The sequence below is a fragment of the Stylophora pistillata genome, chromosome 2, assembly GCF_964205215.1.
Source record: "Stylophora pistillata chromosome 2, jaStyPist1.2, whole genome shotgun sequence".
NCBI lineage: Eukaryota > Metazoa > Cnidaria > Anthozoa > Scleractinia > Pocilloporidae > Stylophora > Stylophora pistillata.
Genome location: NC_142520.1, coordinates 21,499,701 through 21,520,103, shown reverse-complemented (window position 1 = coordinate 21,520,103; position 20,403 = coordinate 21,499,701). Strand labels below are relative to the sequence as shown.

At 38.2% G+C, this 20,403-nt stretch overlaps 1 protein-coding gene and 2 pseudogenes across 2 annotated transcripts in view; 1 reads left to right on the top strand and 2 right to left on the bottom strand.

Moving 5' to 3' along the window:
- LOC148737747 (uncharacterized) overlaps positions 1–8,957 on the top strand; it is a 32,640-nt gene extending 23,683 nt beyond the window's left edge. The window contains exons 6-9 of the mRNA XM_088747845.1: positions 5,969–6,040; positions 7,878–7,978; positions 8,093–8,427; positions 8,646–8,957. Coding sequence (XP_088603971.1) covers positions 5,969–6,040; positions 7,878–7,978; positions 8,093–8,427; positions 8,646–8,957 — 820 coding nt within the window. The remainder of the gene's footprint in view (positions 1–5,968; positions 6,041–7,877; positions 7,979–8,092; positions 8,428–8,645) is intronic.
- Positions 1–20,403, bottom strand: part of LOC148737741 (putative pre-mRNA-splicing factor ATP-dependent RNA helicase PRP1) — a 159,521-nt pseudogene that overhangs the window by 74,273 nt on the left and 64,845 nt on the right. The gene's annotated exons all lie outside the window — the stretch shown is intronic.
- LOC148737746 (uncharacterized) lies at positions 9,770–14,418 on the bottom strand (annotated as a pseudogene).

Sequence of the window (20,403 nt, the reverse complement as noted above, 5' to 3'; positions counted from 1 at the left end):
ATGAACACAGGGACTGAATCGTAAATTCACCCCAAAAATAATGGAAAATGACTTCACTTCAGTGTTGTTTATTACCTGGATTACCTTTCACTCTAGAACGACCCCACTTCGTAAAAAATGTTATCAAATTACTAACGTCTAATTTATGCAAACTTATGTAGTACATAATTTTGTATAGATTAGAGTCACGTTACAGAACATGATTTGTGTCCATGGCCAGGTTTCGTAGACGTTTCCTCCCTTCCGTTATTCTTCGGGAAAGATTTTTCAATGGCGATGCAAAACTTCGTTATATCTATTCTTTTATAAGAAGTAGGACTTGCTCAAAAATTATTTTCTATCCTCTTTTATCTTCTTATTAATTTTTTTTCAATACTATAAAATGCCACGATTTTTTATGGTAGATACTTAAGCCAAAACAAGCTAAAGAGCCCACCACGAGGCATTTTCAGCGGCAAGTTTACCAAGCTCAAGGGCCTGTAAGTTACCACCGCTCATTAATAATCTGAATTTCATGAGAAAAGATCAGAGAAAATTGATATTTTCAATAAACTGAATCTTTTATCGAATATTCTATGTAGCTAGTAGGGACAAGAGGACTTTGTTCGAAGCTCTACATATGAAGCATGTATTATCTTCGGGTGCTAGAGGTATAGCTCTCTGCGATGCTGTTCGCTCTAGAAGGTCACAGTTGTATCCTTAAGAATTTTGTAAAACAAAAGTATAAGTGTATCGGATGCAATGGTGACCTCCACGAACACTCCTCTTGCAGTGGATACTATTTCAAATTCCTATCTCCATACGATTATGTACTTTATCTTTAAAAAATAGTTTTATTTTGTGTCAGCAAAAAAAAATCTATCATCTCCAATAAGATGGTTTCGAAAAATTCATTACGACCTTGAAGTCCTTTCAGCTGAACATTAGAAATGGGTTGACCAATGGCTTACTGTTTTAATAGAAGAAAACGAAAGATGAGCAAAATTGAATAATTGTTGACAGATTCACCTAAGAAGGTCTTAACAGGGAGATAGCTTTTACTGCTACCATTTGACCTTTCTTATTCTTCTTTTTTTTTCGCTCACCGCGCTTAACGCGAATTTATGAATTATAAATTATAGTTAATGATGAAACTACTAGCATGTAAGGGCAAAGTAAACAGAAAACAATTGTCAAGTGCTAATAATAGTAAGAGCACAAAGGTCAGATAAGCTTGCATTGATTGCACGTGCAGCCAACTATTGTCCAATCACAACTGTTCTTTCTCTGTGTCAATCAAACTGTGCTTAGCATGCCTGCTTCGGTTCAGGGATTTATTACAGTAACTAAGATCACAAGGATAAATCATTTGCTTTGCCTTGGTTGTTCCTTCACTGTTTAACGCTTCAAAGAGTTCTTGGTGAACACAAAATATTAACATCCCTCTAAGTATGCTTGTTCCAAGCGATGCCTTCGACGAGAACGAAGAAACGCAGCCAAGCGCAAGCGATACCCCGAGACGACGGCAAACTCGAAGTGAAGAGTAACGTACTGCTGATTCTCTGCCTCAACATATCCAAAATAACGATCAACAACAAGACCAGGACCTCGAAAACTATAATCATGAATCAGAAACGACGGCTCAACTTTTTTCGGAGGATCAACTAGCTACGATACATCCTCGGAGACCCAGGGGCTGTGGGTCAATTTCAAGTTGGGGCATGAAGAGCCCCTGGGGACATTGTCTTACAAGACTAGTTCCAAACGGTCGTAGTCATTCTGCCATCTGATTAGTGCCAGAAAGTCTTTGTTTTTCTGCCCAATCAGAGTGAAGCATGTTGTAACACGGACAAATACTAATTGCTCAAATACTCGCTATGTTTGTTTGGGCGGTGCGACAGAGATTTGCCTGAGGTGAAAAGTTTCAGTCTCAGCACACAATGTAAGAGAAAATCTATCAGATTGTCCGCGAAAATCTTACCGGAAATTATACTGAATACTTTCGCAGGTATCACTAGAGAACGTGCTCTAAAGTTTGCGAGGTTTGTATACAACATGATGGTTGCAGTCATTGATATTTCGCTTTAGCCGTTAAACGAGATTTAAGCTTAAATCTTTCTAGATTATTTGCATAATTTGCTGTGACTGAAACTTTGACAATCCCGTGAAGTTATTTTGTCGCACGGGCCACGCAGGTATGTCGAGCAACTGGCGCTTTCGCCTACGTAGCTTTCTGCTCTCTGTGCGTGCAAAATCTAATCTTCGCTTTGTAGTAAAGTCGTTCACAATACGGCTTAAGTTCGTGGACGATCTCCAGCAAGCGCTTAGAGAAAGCTTAGCTGTGTTTCCGGTTAGCTAATTAAAATCTGAACAAAAACTTATTAAGAAGAACATCGTGGGAAGGAGAGATTTTTTCGGGCAGTTACCGAAGGGGTTTGGAAAGAGTTTAATCCTTCAACTGCTGCTTAAAGTGTTGAGATTCTTGAGCTAGGAAGATGTTAATGTCGTGAATGAGTCGTTTGTATGGAGCGGGTAGTTGTTGACATCTGTTTAGGGGAGTCTGTTCTAAGTTAGTAAACCAGCTTTCCAGAGTCAGTCGTTGAAAATAGCCAGTGCTGTAGGTTAGGCATTGCGCAGAGTCCCAGTCAATATTGTGGTTGGTAAGTCGATGGTGTTCAGCAATGTGATTGCTGACATCACCTTTCCTCGTCGCCCGTCTGTGTTCAGTCAGTCTTGTTATAAGGTTTGTGCCAGTCTCACCGATGTAGGAGGCTTGGCAGTCGGAACAATTGATCTTATAAATCGTTCCCTGTCTGTTCCTCGGTTCGTCTTTGTTTTCAACGTTGGTTAGTAACTGACGTAGTGTGGCGATGGGTTTGTGGGCGATGCGGATATTGAAGGGTAGTAAGATGCGCGAGATGTTTTCAGACATGCCTTTTATGTACGGTATGGTTGCTGTAGTCGTAGGGGTTGCGGTGTCGTTTGTTTCGGTAGTGGTAGTGGGTCGGTGAGTGTTTCGTCGGATGAAGTCGTTGTTGTAGTTGTTCTTCGTAAAAACACGGTGAAGGTATTTTTTCTCGTCGGATAAGCTGTTTGTCGAGTCGCATTTTAGTTGTGCGCGTCGTGTTAGAGTTCTGATAGTTGTGGCTTTGTGTGATGTAGGGTTGTAGGATGACTCGTCTAGTAATCTGTCGGTGTGTGTCGGTTTCCTGTAAACTGTCGTCCGTAATGAGTTATCGTTGTGGCTTACCAGGCAGTCTAGAAAAGGAAGTTTACCATTTTCTACGACTTCTCTGGTAAACTGTATGTCAGTGTTTTGTTCATTAAGGTGGCGGTGGAATGCGTCAATTTCGTCGTGTCGAACGGCGGTGAAGGTGTCGTCAACGTAACGTAACCAAAGCGGTATCGTTTATCGGCAAGTCGAAAGGGCGCGTTCCTTGATGTTCTGCATCACAATTTCTGCTATAACAACAGAAACTGGAGACCCCATGGCAGTGCCGTGTAACTGTTTGTAGTGTTTACCGTTGTACTGAAAGTAAGTAGACGTTAGGCAAATGTTTAGCAAGTCCATAATGTCGTCTGTCGGTAGCGGTAGTGGGTCGGTAGATTGTCGGATTGCAGTCTCAGTGCATTGTAATGCCAATTAAAGTGGAATACATGTGAACAGTGATTTCACATCAAATGACACTAGTTTGTAGTCGTCAGGTATCTGAACAGTCTTGGTAGCGTTAATGAAGTCTTCAGTGGATTGTAATTTATGTCTGGATTTGTCGGTTAGCGGTTGTAGTTTTGTCGTCAGGTACTTGGATATATATGAGCACGATCCTTCGCAGTAAAGCACTATTTGAGCAATAGTGAAAATCAGACCTGAAAAAAATTTCAGGCCTGTACGGGATTCGAACCACTGACCTCTGCGATACTAGTGCAGCGCTCTACCAATTGAGCTAACAAGCCAACTGGGAGCAGGCCATCAAATTAATTCGACATAAACCCGTAGATGATAAATCAAACAACAACAAACATATGAAACATATGTGTGAACTGCGGTTATGAGACGTATATGAGCACGATCCTTCGCAGTAAAGCACTATTTGAGCAATAGTGAAAATCAGACCTGAAAAAAATTTCCACGCATCGGGAAACCAGGTTTGTGTAGTTTCGGCAAACCGGAGAGTTTCGGTGGCTGTGGTACCGAGCACCTCAGTCGATAGTACCGTTGGGTGTCAAAGGCGTTCGTTTTCTTGAGTGTCAGTAGTTTACTGTTGAGTTTACGTTGAAGTGCAGGAGTTGGGTCACGTTTGAGTTCTTCGTAGGTTCGTTTGTCGTTAACTAGTGCGTCCATTTTGTCGTGATAGTCAGTTTAGTCCATAACAACAGTAACTCGTCCTTTGTCGGCTGGTAGGATGACTATGTTATCGTCGTTTGTCAGTCGTTTCAGTGCGCGTTGTTCGTCTTTAGTCAAGTTGCTGTCATTTAGTGACGTTGATTGTATAGTGGAGGCAATTCTGCTTCTGATGTTATCCTTGGTCGGCTCAGATAGCTCTCGTTGCCGAGACAGGGCCGCCTCGACACTAGATACAACAGCCTCGGTCGGTATGCGTTTAGGTGTTACTGAGTGTTTTAGTCCGTATGATAGTACCTGAGTTTCAGTGTTGTCTAAGGAATGAGAACAAATGTTACTTACCCAGTTTAATGCAATAAAAAATAAATTACGCAAACCATTTACTGCTATAAAAAATAAATTACGCAAATCAATAACGCTTCAGAGATATTGTAACGAAATATATTTAAACAATAGAGTGTTTCTGTCGAGGAACTATCGGCTGAAAGTTGCCCCGCGGAAATTTGATGTTCTTAAAACAAATATTTGCCCGAGAAGCGAAGCTTCGAGGGCAAATATGCTAGTTTTAAGAATATCAAATTTCCAAGGGGCAACTATCAGACTGATATAACTTGGATATATCAACAAAGTTGAATTGGTAAATTGGCCACCGTAACGATTACAAAAGGTGACGTTTCGAGCGTTGGCCTTTCGTCAGAGGGCTAACGCTCGAAACGTCAGCTTTTGTAATCGTTTTGTAAGCCTTTCAATTTTAAGTTTTCAATTTGCGTGGGACAGTAGGAAGATTCAACGTATTAAAAAGGTGTTCAATATTGAACAAAAAGTATTTTGTTAAGATTTAGGAGTAAAGTTCAAGAAAATTGTTTAAAACAAATAGTGGAAAGAATAGGATAGAATAGAATATAATAGCAGCCTTATCTAAAACTTTCAAACTTTCTGCTTATTCCGATTTAGACAAATCTGTGTGCAAATACTCCCACTTATCCACTCTTAAGAGTGGACATTATTAATCATAAAATATGCAAAGTTTATCAAATACAGCTCGAATGCAAGACTACTATGTCAGGTTTCCTTTGATTTTTAAAAGGTTCAGCTAAATAATCCTCAGCAGAGATACAAACTTTATTCCCTGTCTCTGTCTTGCGAAAATAAGCCTGATCGTGCCATATGAATCTGTGCATGCGCAACAAAATACATTTTATGTAGTCTTCAACAAACTGTTTTCATAATATGACTATTCCAATATTTCCCGCTCCAAACCATTGCTGTTAATTTACTCACCCCTTATCCCCTACTCAGTGTTGCTTGGATTATTATGAGGACTACAATACATGACAGTGTGTAATGTCAAGCCTTGTGTAGTACAACAATGGGTAATAGGAGAAGGGTGAAAAGGCATTTGTAAAGAATCAAGTTGTTTTCAGAGCTAAAAAAATTCAAATTTGTCTCAATTAATAATGTCCCAGATTATAGTTTGTTATCCTCTCTTGTTATCCTGCCTTGAGATGTCAGACTAAACTGGAGATATCAGATCAAGTTTAGACCCTCGTGTCATTACATCAGGAATAGCTTGAAGCACATTCACTCTGATTGAACTTTGTTGTCAAACACTATTTAATTGACACTACATTTACTAAATTTTGACAGGTCCCTGAGCAACAACCAGTTGAAGAAATTACCATCAGGCATTTTCAGTAACAATACCCACCTGGAAGTGGCGTAAGTTTGGAGTCTTTCTAAATATTGGTGTAAGAGGAACAAGTCAAATCCCACCCTCGAAAGAGACATTTAAGTGCGTGGGTTATATTATATTGCATGTTTCATGCATATCATTGGTCATGTCCCAATAAAGCTGCACTAAAACACAGACTAAGAAATTTCCTCTTAAACATGCATTGTATTCGTTTGCAAAAATGGATTATCGAAGAAAAAAATGTAAGGGAATTTGTTGAGGGATCATTCTAGGGTCAAATTTACCGTTAGACCCTTTCCCGCTTCTTTAAATATTCTCGCTATCAAGTCAAGAATATTCTATGTAGTTCAGTGCTCAAGGCTGTTTCATTCTTCTTGTGTTTATTCTTCTTTGCACCAAGAATGAATGAAAAAACAAAAAGAAAAAACAGCTTAGTGACACCTATAGTGAAAACCCAGTTTAAATGAGCCTGTCATTTAAACTTACAGTGCAATAGGTGTAAACGACTAATTGAAAATGTGTCATTTCCCTGAATTTCTCTCCAAGCGTCTATAAAACATTATCACGGTATACGCGAAATTTACAAATTTTGTTGATCTGAAAAAGATGTTCAAGACTTTGGAACCACGAACCGCGTTTCTTCAGCTCAATGAAGTAACAAAATACCAATGGTGAGCACCTCATTTCTCTGCACATTATCACAAACTACTGGACGCTGTTAGATAACTCACGAACCCCCACGGATTCTTTAAGGCCTTTATAGAGACATCCGGTTTCTTATAACCGTACTTCAATATGACTGTTTACTGTTGTTTATATTTCTGTTAAACTGGATTAAGGGATGCTCTAGAATTAGGGTGCAATGGGGGTCTGGTGTGTTGTTTCCTCTTTGTCCTTTTTCAAAGTCTTTTAGTTGAAAATTGTTTTTTAAATCTGATAGAAATATCTAGTGGTTGAGAAAAGTGTACAACATTGAACAGGAAGAAGCTCTTTTCTTTTTAGAAATTTGAGGTTATAACTTCGGATATAAATACAAAGAAAGTAATAAAATAGCATCATTTAGAACAAACTTTTGCATCATTACCAGATATCGGAGACATCGATCATATTTCACCTCACCAAGCCTTTAAAGATGGCGGAGAAACGATTACAAAGAAATGAATAGGATAAAAAATATATATCCGAATTACTGACCTGTAAAAGAGGATGACCATCTTCCATTGCTCCTAAAACAAAGAGGACATCCTTGTGATACTAAAAATATTGTCCGGTGGTTGATTTTTAAAGGAAAAGTTCGGACAAATGATGATTCAAGATTTGACCTAAAAGAGACCCAAAATGTCTCATAAGTTCTCAAATGTCGTCAAATATTACCTGAGGAATGTTCAAATTTGGACATCAAACCTTGAATGAATTCATTTTCCATCGCTCTCCACACCATCGTCTAAGAACAAACTTTCAACAACCACCAGAAATTTCCTGTAGATCGACTAAATAGTTCGGACAAATCAACGCATAAGAAGAGTGATAATCCAGCTATTTATGCAACATGTCCCTAAGAAGAGACGCGTCATAACAATGCAAAAAATATAGAAAACGTCCGCCGTATCGGCACTTTTCCTTCGTTGTTTTGGAAGCCATCTTAGGAATATAGCGATAGCGAGGCATTTTCATGTGGAAGTACGCTGGTCTTAAAAACAGCAGTACTTAAAAACAGGTATTGCAGAGGTCCAGGCAACTAAAAGCACTAAAATGTAGAGCAGAAGTGGCACTCTGGTTCATGAAGTCATATGGATTGGAAGTGAGTTGCCTCAAAGGTGCGGATGCCAAACATGGCACACCATATACGCTTCATTTTGGCAGTGAAAAGTCTGCCGTACCCACACCCTCACCAACCAGCATTACAGATGAGGAAGATGAAAAACTGGAACAAGTCCTCTTTCTCTTAGATAAATTCTGTGCAAGTGATGAACTTTATCACGAACTTACAATGATGTGTGATGAGCTCCCAAAGTCTTAATTAGTCAAACAAAAGCGAAATGAACTTAACAAGATTTGCACAATTCAACCTGTTCCAGGCCAGTACCCAGGTGCCCAGATATCTTTCTCTGAGACACTGATTGAACATGTGAGAGAACGTTTGAAAAATAATCCACATTATGACCTAAATGAACCTGTGAAAGTCAAGATAAGTGGTGATGGGGCAAAAATGTCCAGGAGCACTAATTTCATGATCCTCTCCTTCTGTCTTCTTCAAACTGGTGAAAAGGTGATGTCCTCTAAAGGCAACAGAACCATAGCAATTGTCAATGGCCCAGAAAAGTATCACACCATGGTAAACTCTTTCAGGTCAGCCATCGATGAAATCAACACTACTTTGGAAGCTGGCTCAATTCAGGTTGATGGGAAAGAAGTGAGAATTGAAATGTTTCTGGGGGAGATTCTAAGTTTCTTCTCATGGCCATGGGTCTTAGTGGTGCCACATCTACTTATGCTTGTCTTTGATGCCTTATTCACAAGTTGGATAGAACACTGAGAAACCAATGGAGCACTACCTCTCTACAGAAATGAAAAGGACTCTGTCCAATATTAAATATATGCTACTCCTTCGGAAATTTTGTTATAAACCAGCCCCTTTTAAATATTGAGCTAGACCATGTCATTTTGGATGAACTTCACCTGATGATGAGATTAACAGACTTCCTACTTGAAAACTTAATGACTGAAGTTATGGAAAGGGACAGCAATGGTGACCTCAGAAAGGCAAGGGGAGAGAAGAAAGGTGTGTACCTAGAGTCCCTTGTCAAGGCTATAAATAATATTGGAATTCCTTTCTCAATCTGGGAAAAGAAGAATGCAGACGGTAAAGGAAGTGGATCTTATGACTGGACAAGTTTAATTGGATCAGATAAAAAAAAGCTTATGGACTTTCTGCCAGCATAACTGCAACAAAAAAGATATCCTCTTCCCTGAAACGAAAGATGTTGTAATTCAGCTGTGGTCTGACTTCCACGATCTCTACAAAATCATAAATGAGTATAGAGAATTACTCCTTTTAAATACAATTTCATTTATCTATGTATACTTCATCCTGCGTTTAAAACTATCAAGCTGCAAACTTTTGTAACTTTTTTTAAGACAAATCCATTACTAAAACAAATGCATTGTGTCAACATAACAAGCAAAATCCTGAGTCATTAGTTATTAACCCTTAGACCACTAACAGTGACCAGCATCTCATTTCTAACAATATTAACCCCAAATTAAACAAAGTCACAAGAACGAAGGAAATAATAACTAAATAAAGGAGCTCTTGATTGTTAAACAGATTCTCCTCGTCAGCACCTTGAAAAATGTATTGAGAACAGTATGGAGAATATTCATACTGTTGTTAGCATGTAAAGGGTTTAGTAGTCAAACTTTTATGTACAAAATTCCATAAATACAATAGAGCAGAAACCCTGCCTCTAAAATGGAAGTCAGTTAAAAAAAAATGGGTTTATAAAGTTTTCTATGTAAAAATATCAGTGCAAACCAAGTGATATCAGTGACAACATTACTTTTGCATTCCGATAGGTTTAACCTGTCTAACAAACATAGCTAATTTAAACAATTTTGCACCAATTTTAAAATATTTTTCTTATTAAGCAGGCATATTACCCACATTACTGGTACACAGAATTTGTTGAGAGCTTAGTTATCATTCTCATAGTAAGTGTGCCTTATTTTGCACCAACTTGACCAAGAAAAATACACTTTACATCAAATATTTTGGGAGATTTAAACTGTTGATTAAAAAATAATTCAACTACCCTTCCCAAGCCAATGCACCTTCAAGGCGCTTAACTAGAATTTCCTTATTAACTGCAGTGCTTAATTCTCTACTATGTAAAGCTTACTTTAAACCAGGTACTGTCATCAAACTTGGATTGATAGCTACACTTCCTTCCTCAGTGGCATTGCAGAACTTTATATGAGACCACAGTGATAAAATATCAGCAAAGCAAGTATTGCACTGTTTACAGACAATGGGTTTTAGTGCACACAACACTGATTCTGTCGCGCCTCTGCTGCTTGCGCAAGTCACCAGGTTAATACTAGACAAACAAACTTGACAACTGAGCAAATCATTTTCTTTATCTCCACCACAACTGCAAACATTTGGTTGGTAACATTGTGGTGGAGAACGTCATTGGTAGTGTGAGGGACAACAAGAGGGCATTGGTTGATGTTCAAGGAGGTAAAATGAGCGAACATAATTACTTCGCATTACTTGCCACCATTTACCAGTGGTGGTGCTAACATTTGACCGGTTAGGTAAGGTCAAATCACACTTCACTCCAGAATGTTTGGCTTCTTTAGCCTGCAAAGAGACAATGCCACATCCCACCCTATATCTTCTAAACAGCAAATTTTCATAGGGAATGGCATATCCAACTTTCCATGTTGCGACATTAACACAAATGTACCAAACTTGTGGGGTACACTCTAATTAACTCACATACTCGAAAATTGTCCTTAACAACTCCTCTTTTATTTTCCTCCTTGTTTTCACAATGTCTCTCTTAATTTCTGCTCTCACACACAAAAACTAAGTTTATCATCTTCCACGCATCTCCTGTTACAACCTCGTGATCTAGCCTACATATGCTTATGCAACTTTCGCATTGCATCATCTCTAAAAGCGTCTCCTGTGTGCTTACGGAACTTCCGTTTAACTTGATGAAAAAAGCAAAGACATCAAGTTAAAATACATACTACACATTTCTTTCAGTTCTGCAACCTGGGCAGAATTGGTCTCTATTCTATTAAAAAGTCCCCCTGCATTCTTCAGATACTCACCTATCTTGCCAAGAGGCAGTCGTTGGATTGTTTATGCCTCTGTTTCATCTTCCTTTCTTAAGTCTCAACTAAACAATGGTAATATAGAGCCAATGCAATGGTTTGATTGCCAATAAGCCTAACTGGTAACTTGTTATACCTATTCTAGCTTCATCACTAAAATTTTCTTTTACTCTTGAAGTAAAGTATCCCAATATACGCGCCCCCCCCCCTACCTGATGCATGCCTTACATGAGGAAAACTTCTCTTCTGCAGGTATTGCTTTAGGTCCACCTCTGATTTCTGCAACATCCCCTGCTTCCTAGCACGCTCCCCAACACTGTCTGTACCAGAGACCCTCAAAAGAGTCTCTATTCCCTATAGGTGCTCCCAGAGCAGAAAAAAAAGGATCAGACTTTGCTCTTCCCACGCCTTAACCTGTCTGGAAAATGCCCAATCCTAGACAGACCAAATTGTCGGATGCCATTTTCAGCCGTGAACTGTAACTTTCTGAAATTTCAATTTTTTCTGAAAGGTTTGGGGAAGAGAGGAAAGAAAATTGTTCACCAATTCAGTATTAGAGGTTCTCATTACCTTAGTTTAAGGTTTCCAGGTGTCATCTTTACCCATTCCAAAACTAACCCCCATAGTATTCATGTTTCCTTTATGAACATGTGCATTTGGGGAAGGATATGTAGCTGCCTGGTTGAGTTCATTGGCAGCCCAGCTTTGCCAGGACATGCCTGCTCCTGACTGAAATTCAACAGTGCACCCTTTATCACAAACAGTCAAAACATTACCTTCAAACATTTTCATCTCTTCAGTGAGCTGCTTCCAGAGGTTATACATTATTTGATCTTTCTCTTTTACACTTACACCTGATCACCAAAGTTCCAGTACGCCATACTTAGAATTGACATTGTCAGCTCATTTGTTTTAGGAGCTCCGTCATCCGAGAACTGAGAAATTAAATGATTTTCATTTTCATTGAACCAGACTAGTTTACAAGAAAGATGGGGAACTCTCATGTGCAAATCAATAATTATAAACACTAGGCCAGTGACTGTGTAAGAAATATCTGATGCCCCTGGGATCTGTGTGACATGATCAATGTCTAAACTTTTAACAAACTTGTCCACATTATTATCTGAGAAACTTAGCTTGGGTAACCTTAAAGGCCCATTTTCAACCGAGATGCCTTGCGCGCCCAGATCATTTTTCATATATGAAAAATACGCTATTTTCCACGAAGTTGCGGAATCGCTTTGATATCTTCTTCCATCTTACTAATTAGGGCTTTCAAAGTTCCATCTTCAGTCATGTGCGAACAACAAACTATCGTAGTATCCATATCAGTAAATAGTTTTTAATTCTTACATGTATGACGGTGAAAAACGTCATTTGAAAAGTTGATGCCCCTGAAGAAGCGGTATAGAGGAAGGCAGGGTCTGCCCGGCTCGGCAAAGGTTATTCGACTTCGAGAGTCTGTGTATGATTTATGGAGGGCAAGGAAAACAACAATAGGTTTCGGTAACACTACAGACAGCGCTTTTGCAGAAATGTTATTGCATTGTTCCTACGATGGAACTAGAGACTCCCGGGAGATTTTTTCGAGGTGAGAATAATTATTTGACTGATTTTTACTTGAGATCCTGAGATATGTATGTAAGCGATCTCATTTGTACAAGTCATTATTCTATAATTGAAATGCGTAAAGTAAATCAGTTTTGGCCAATATTGGTTATTTGTTTATATTTTATTTAGTGTTGAAGCGGAAAATTTCCTTCAGCATCAAGTAAGCTTTGTAGAAGTTTTATACACAGCCTCGATTTATGATTTTTCAGCCTCAAATATTTAGCTGCAAATTTGTTTACTGTGTTCTTCACCAAATCTTTGTTTATTCTTTTCAATAGTGTTTGTGAATGACTATCAGAGTTCGCCATTTAACAATAGCGCGATTCCAAAACAAAAACAAACGACTGCAAAGGATCTCGGATGAAAATGGGCCTTTAAGTCAACTCCAAGACATTTAATGTTACGTAGCAGCCAGACCTCTTTTTCAGTATTAAAAATATTAACTTTGTGTTTTACAGACAAGATTTATATATTTAAGTGGCACGGACTGTTTCAGTACATTTTCTGAACAGTGACAATCATTAATGGCTCTGTCAGAAATACCCTGAACAAATTGGCCCCTAATAGACCACTTTCATAAATGGTTGCCAGATTAATATTCTTTTGTTTAAATTTAAATTAGCCTTTCTGGCCTCGTTCTCCAGTACAAAATTGAAAAGAATACATTATCTCAAGCGAGACCACAAAGGCTAATTTCATTTTAAACAAAAGAATATTAATCCAGCAGCCATTTAAGAAAGTGGTCGATGGTTTCGTAGCTTTCATTGGCAGCCAAAAAAACCCTGCACCATCCAATAGCGTATCTATTGTAGACGATTCGTTTCGTGGAGCAGTCAGTCAAAAAGCCTGATATATCTTTCTTCTGCCATGGAAGTGAAAGGCCATACCCACTCAATATAAAAAAAAAAGGTTGAGACGCTTTATCCAATGTGAAATAAATAACTGAAAAAAGCTCTTTAGTATGGAGAAGCGTACATAGAAAATCACGTGCGAGGTCGTAAAGACTACAAGACTTACTACAGATCTCTAAAAAAGTGTGGGCTCTGGAAAGACCCTGTTTACCAGGCCAGAAAAGTGGAACTTGGGGACCAAGCTAATGCAGTGCGGGAAAAGATGCCCAATTGTGTTATAAAAGATGTGAGGTCAAGGTTTCCTGACCCTTCAGGCATTCCTTACATGGGGCATAAAAGGGAATAAGCAAATTCTCATACAAATGCCCATGTCAAGGAGAGCAATTATAAATAATTATTGAATAAGTTCATGAAACATAGACAGTCAAAAGAAAATTAAGAGGTGGAAACGTCAATAAAACTGCAGGGAAAGTCCCATGAGTAATACCTATTATTAATGAATGCTTCACTACTTAGTACCAGCAGTTGCTGTAATTATTCTTCCCTGGCTACCTCACATCTTTTAAAAGACATTTGAGCTCCCATTTAAAGTTATCACAGGAAGTCAGAATCACTGGTAAGCAGAATGGACATCAGTTATTTAAAAAAGGTAGACCAGATGGTTTCCCTGAATTTGAATGTTTTTGCAGTAAGCACCCTGATCTCTGCTGGACGATTCGGATGCCTGGCATGTTGGTACATCTGCAGAGACTATACTTCTCTATTCACATTTTCATTCTGCAAGAGAAATAAGTCAATAAGAAAGAGTAAGCATAGCATCCGGACTAGCTGTGCTTCCAGTTGATGATAAGCTCAGGTGGCTCGATGTCAGTCCTTTCCTCTCCATTTTCTCCTCAAAAACCAACAGAAGAGCCTCTATCAGATCCGCATTCTGTGTACTTGAGGTCGCTTTTGTTAGATTTAACGCGCCTTTTGACGCGGTCTTTGATGCCAAGAAGTCTGCTCTCTTGAGGAAGCTCTCTGCTGAAAGAGAACTGAAGACCTCGATCTGTTGGACGCTTTTTCTTGCACATAGATGGGTTATTTCCGTCAGCCATAACGCACAAAATTCACAATAAATATCCTTCGAGCAGCGACAGCTAAGACTGTTGCCGAACGACCACTAGAGGTCTGAAATTCTGGCTGCTAATATTGCGCATACAGTATTTATGACGCCGCTAGTTTCAGTGGGAATAATCTGAAGGCTTAGCCAACCGATGTGTACAAGGGGCTTGGGGATATAAGCCGAAGTTACACGGTGAGAGTTTTGAAAATACAACTGTACGACTGAATAGTCGACCGTAGCTCGCATTTTGAACGGCCGAACGATGTGTTTGTGCCAAATAAAACCAAATAAGCTAAATTATGGAAATGAGAGTCAACGAGACTCAATATCTTCTAATTTTTTACCCAAAATAATACTTTTACTGCACTTCCATGCACACCGATTCACTTATGGTCAGACCGTTTGTCGCAATATTGGATGATTCTTTCATTTGAGCTAAAATCAAGGGCGAAGCCAACATATTTATAGCGCGCCTTCGTGTTTAAACCTGCTCAAGCCCTAAACGCGTCGTCACGTGACCTCTAAGATAGTAACGGAAGGAATTTACATGGGAACCGGCCATCGTGCTTAATTAATTAGTTAATTAATTAATTAATTGCACAAAAATTATTTTTACTACTTTATATCAGCAACGATTATAATATTTCCGGGTGCAGATTCTAAAAACTATTCCAATCTTTTTTTTTTTTTTTTTTTTTTTTTTTTCACACCAACATATTTTAAGTACAAAAGCTCACAAATAAAATGGATACCGGGATAGCACGAGAGTGCTGGGTGCACGAAATATGAAACATTTATGCATTTTCTTTCCAGAATTTATCATAATTGTACACCGTTCACCGTCCCTCATTCAATTCTTCTTTTTAAAAATCCCTGTGCTATTTGGTAAATAAACCTCTTCGGGCCGGCGGCTGGTATGTCGGCTGATAATGTCCGCGGCTGAGAGATTGTCCAAAAAATGAATATTTAGCCGAGAAGTGAAGCTTCGAGGGAAAATATCAAATTTTGAGGATAATCTCTCAGCCAAGGAAATTATCATCCGACATACCAGCAAGCCAGAACGGGGTTTATTTATTTTTCAACTGTTCCATTAATTTTCTATTAATTTTTGAGCAGGAGAGTGCAGGCGCGAGCCTGTGTTCACGTACGGTAATCCTCCGCAGCTTTTTAATCTCTTTCGTCATCTGATTCTGTGACTATGCTTTCGGGAATTAAGATATTGGATCTCACAACTGTCAAAGGTCTTCGACTTAGGCTTCAATCCATTTGTCCAGAGAAATGCTTGATCTGAAAATCACTGGAGAAACTATTTATGTTAAAAAACAGAAACTTTTGATATCTTCTTACTAAATGTCGACTGTCAAGGACCTAGAATTAAACAATCAACCATCAAAATCGAGAACGATTCATCGTAAATTGTCAAAGTTAACATTGTAACTTCACTCCCTCCCTTAAGTACAACACTTTGAGACAATTTGTCACCCAAAGAAAAACTCGGTGAAATGTTTCCATTTGTACTACAAATGACGATAGGATTCCACAGAGTTTGGTTGTCTATCATGACGCAAAGTAATAAAGTTTACCTAAACCAATTACGGGTCAAGCTATCATAAATCCTTAGGAAAAAATAAGGCGATGTCCACAGCTATCCGAAAAGGATACGATATCCTTATCCAGAAATGATACTTTGGAAATGAATACTGCTCTTAAAGGCACCAAGTTTAGTATCAATATTGATTTTTAACTTGTCAAAGATTCGATCTACAAGATCGGCGATAAGTTCTGAACCGTAAGAGCTTCTCCGCGGGATTATTTGAATGTGCTCACCTCCAGATGTATCGCCAGCAGCTGGGTTCATATTACAAGGATAGAAATTATCGTAACTGTATGCGCTATCTTAAATCTGCAAACTTGGGGAGAACACTCTTGCACATGACCTCTTTATCTACTTGGTCAAGTTACAAATAATTGCTCATTATTAGAATGTGTAATAAATTCTCGTCAGGAAATATAAGAAAATACACTTGCATAAATGTGCCCTCCGATCAAAGGGAAAATTATATGCTAGATACATGTAGTCCTGAAATAAAGTTCACTGTAGTTTGAGTACTTTCCGGATTGATATATCAAGGAAATATCATACAAAAGTTAAAATAAAAATCATTCTTGCTACAAATGTTTCTTTTCAAGCTAGAATTGAATCTCGATTCCTGGGTTGATACACGTATGCGATAGACCGTCAAACAAACAATCTTTCTCTTTTTCTTTTTTATCCTATTCTTTGGAGCGTTCTTTTTCAAAGCGGAGAACCGGAATCTATACTTGAAGAAATTACCAATGTATTGTGCGAATATAGTGTAGTACACCGCGGTTGAATTGAAAAGCGTTTACTCACGTCCGTTACACACTTACTCTTAACCAAAAAAAGAACTGCATATCCTAGAATAATTCAAATACATGCGATATATATGCATGCAAATCCGTAGGTCCTGAGTGTATTCCAAGTTGTTGCTTACTGTTGCTCGCGGATCGTGATTACTTTATCGGGATTTACGATCTAGACTTGTCTTTTATTCCAAAAAGGATCATGATTACACGGTGTCTTATCCTGAACTAGAACTCTAACTATAATTTTCTATCTAAAAAGCACTAACTAAACACGGAGACGTCAATCTAACCAAACTATCAAGAGAACAAAAAGCAATTAGTAAAGTAACCAGATCATTCGGCTTAAATGAAAGCCCCGGAAACTTCTTAAAGTTCTAAATCAAGGGATAACAAATTGGCGTAAACGAAATGTCAAAACAAAAATATATTATCAACACACCGACATTGTGATGTATTGACAGGTTCTACCTGATCTGGTTTCAGTCCTCGTTACCACGCGCTGGTCTTTGGCTGGCCCGTAATGAAATTTGTAAATTAATTGCAAAAATTTCAAAAATTACGAAAATTTAAATCTAAAATCAAGACGAACGACAACAATCGCTAAATATTTTCGCAAGTGTGCAAACAGGCACGTGAATGAGATTTCAAAGTGAATATGCAAATTTGGCCGCATGTGAAGAGATCTCATGCTACATGGAATTTTTCCATGAGAAGCAAGAAGAAAGTGAGAGAGAAACATTTCAGGACAAAAGCTTTATTTAAAGCAGTTCTTGATTTGCTGCTATAGGCGAAAACACGCAAATTTGTTATATGTGCTAAGGGCACGCACTGGAAATCATCGTGGTTATGTTGTTCTTTGCTTGACTTTACGGCCAGAAAAATTGAAAATTCTAAAGGTACGATGGTATGACACAAAATCATGTTGTTGCTCACTCATAATATTTACCGGGCCATGAAATCGTCAAATTAGCTAGGCCTCGCTTGAAGATCTTAAGTTTGATTTCAATAATGTCATAAATAGCTAAGTAGCAAAATAAAGATATTGATATTCACGATATAGTAAATTTCTCATTCTTGTTGTCTTAATAAATAATTGTACGCATATTTAACTTGTCTTTTTTGCCGTGAAAAACTTTTTTTCTCTGATAAATTAAGTTAAAAACAAGGGTGCGCATTCTACATGGGCGCGCATTATACAGGGGTAAATACGGTAAAAGCATATCTGTCATGTGCTCACCTACAGAGCTCCAAAAAGTTTTGTAAGATTTGACAGGTTGCCGTCATTACCAGGAGTCTTTCCATTTCCAAAAGTATCTAGTGTTTTGGCACATTCTTCAATTATAGTTATTGTCCTTTACAACCTAGTTTTTCTTCCTATGACAACTCTGGAAGGTTCACTTGACCACATATCATGGAATAAATATGAATATTTTTTCTCTTTTTCAGTATGTTTGTCACCACCTGGAAAATATTTATGATGTTGCTTGTAACAGGAAGTTTGTTACAAGAGTAACAACGTGGTGTAAGCTAAAAAGCCACTCTTTTAGCAATGATGAACAAGCAGATTCCATGTTTCCGTGCATCTGTTCTGTAGTAGGTCACAGGTAACGTCAAAATGTGATAAGAACAAAGTCTTTCCACATTTGAACGTCTTTTGTGATCTATAACTGCAACTTGAAATCTTTTTATTTTATATTGTTATAAAGCAAATAATGAAAATGGTGAAGTCATCTATGCGTCTCTCCTCTAATGGATCATAAGTAAGAACCAATCAGACTGCACGTGTTATTCAGCTTATCATATAAAGTGCATGTATTTTCTTTGCCTTACAATGTGTTTACTTCCAGTTTGGATCACGACGATTGTACTGCATGGCACTTATGTTGTTGACATGATTTACAGTAGTCAACTTATACCCACATTTCGTTGCAAGTGGTGAATGATGGAGGCTATCCAAACTTCCTTGAAAGAAAATGAGGTTAATAAACAAAGTATCATCCATGAATTATAAGAAAGGTGAATCAATGATTATGAAAAATGCACCAATACGCAGTTAATTTTTTTTATATTAGGATTGTGGCAGACTTGAGACTTTGTGTTTACTACCAGGAATGCCACGACCCCAACTGTAGAGGGATTGACTATCGTTCCCCTGGTATGTTCTGGCTGCCGAAAACACCTCGTTTTTTAGGATTTGTCGGGGAGCAGACTTAAAATCGAGAATGCAGAATAACGATTCAGGGAGAGTTCTCGCACAGATTCCAATTGAAATGCAAAGTATGGCAGGGTTTTTTCCAGGAACTGGAGAACTAACCTTCAGTTTCTATCTACCTACCTACCTAATCTCTATTTATCTAATTTATTTAATCTATCCAATCTATCTATCTATCTATCTATCTATCTATATTCAGATCTTTACCAGCATTATTCTAGCTTTTACAATCCTTCAACAAGATGGTCAAGATAGTCAGGAGACGCTCACTCTTAAAATTATAAGAAAGGTATGGATTTTTGCGAAAAATTTTCCAGACTTTGCAAAAGTACGAAAGAAAACTGGAGCCTTAAAAGATAAACAGGGAGAAGTCTGTGGTATATTCCTAACGGCGAGAAGTACTTAACTAAATTTCAGATTCATCCATTAATTACTCAAACATTGGGAAAGCTTTATCGGTTGCGTTATTTGAGGAAGCATTGAAGGGGTAAAAGTGTCTTTATCATAGTAACTAGTCATAGCCTACTGTCGTATGTTCAAAAAAGGAATTTACAAACCCTGTATCGCTTGGTTACTTTCAGAAAAGCCACAGGAAATCAATCCGTTGTGAAGTTGTGGGGTAATTGAATAATCACTCTCCTGTGTAAAAGATTTGAATACGATTCATGAAGTGTAGTTTATTAATCTCATCATGAGCTCTTTTGTTACTTCATTTCAAAATCTTTGAAAAGCGTGTATTTTCATTTTTCAGTTTGACGAGTTTTCAACTAATGATTTTGATGATCCAGAGCTTTGTAAGTTGTTATCTGAATGCGAGCAGAGGCTAAATGATTCTAGGAAAGATGAAATGGAAGAGATGCTTAATACAAACGAGAACAACTTGAACGAAGATGGTGTCCCAAGAAATAAACAAGCTGTAACGCAATTTGACAATAGTGGTTGTGTTATGCAACCTAAAGTTGGTGATTGTGACTTCGGTAATGACTTGGACGATGCATTACTGCTTGAGCTTCAGATTCCACACCACAGCTGGGATAGCGAGGGTGCAGTTTCACATACAAGAAGCCTTAGGGATCACAACAAGCATTCGTGACAATCTTGTCAGGATAATGAGAATTATACAAACCAAATATGGAAGTCATCAGACGAGGGAAGCAAGAAAACCAAATTAAACAAAACGGCTGGAATGGACCTCTCATCAAATTATGCCGGATTTGTCAGGATGAAACAGAAGCCCGGATGAGTGAAAAATATATGTGTGGCGGGGTATTAACTGAGAATTATTGCGAAGAATTTTTATCAAAAGAGGAAGTTTCTGAGTGGTTAGATGAAGAATCTCTTGGTGATTTAGAGTTGTCCATGGCTGCGGAGGAGGCC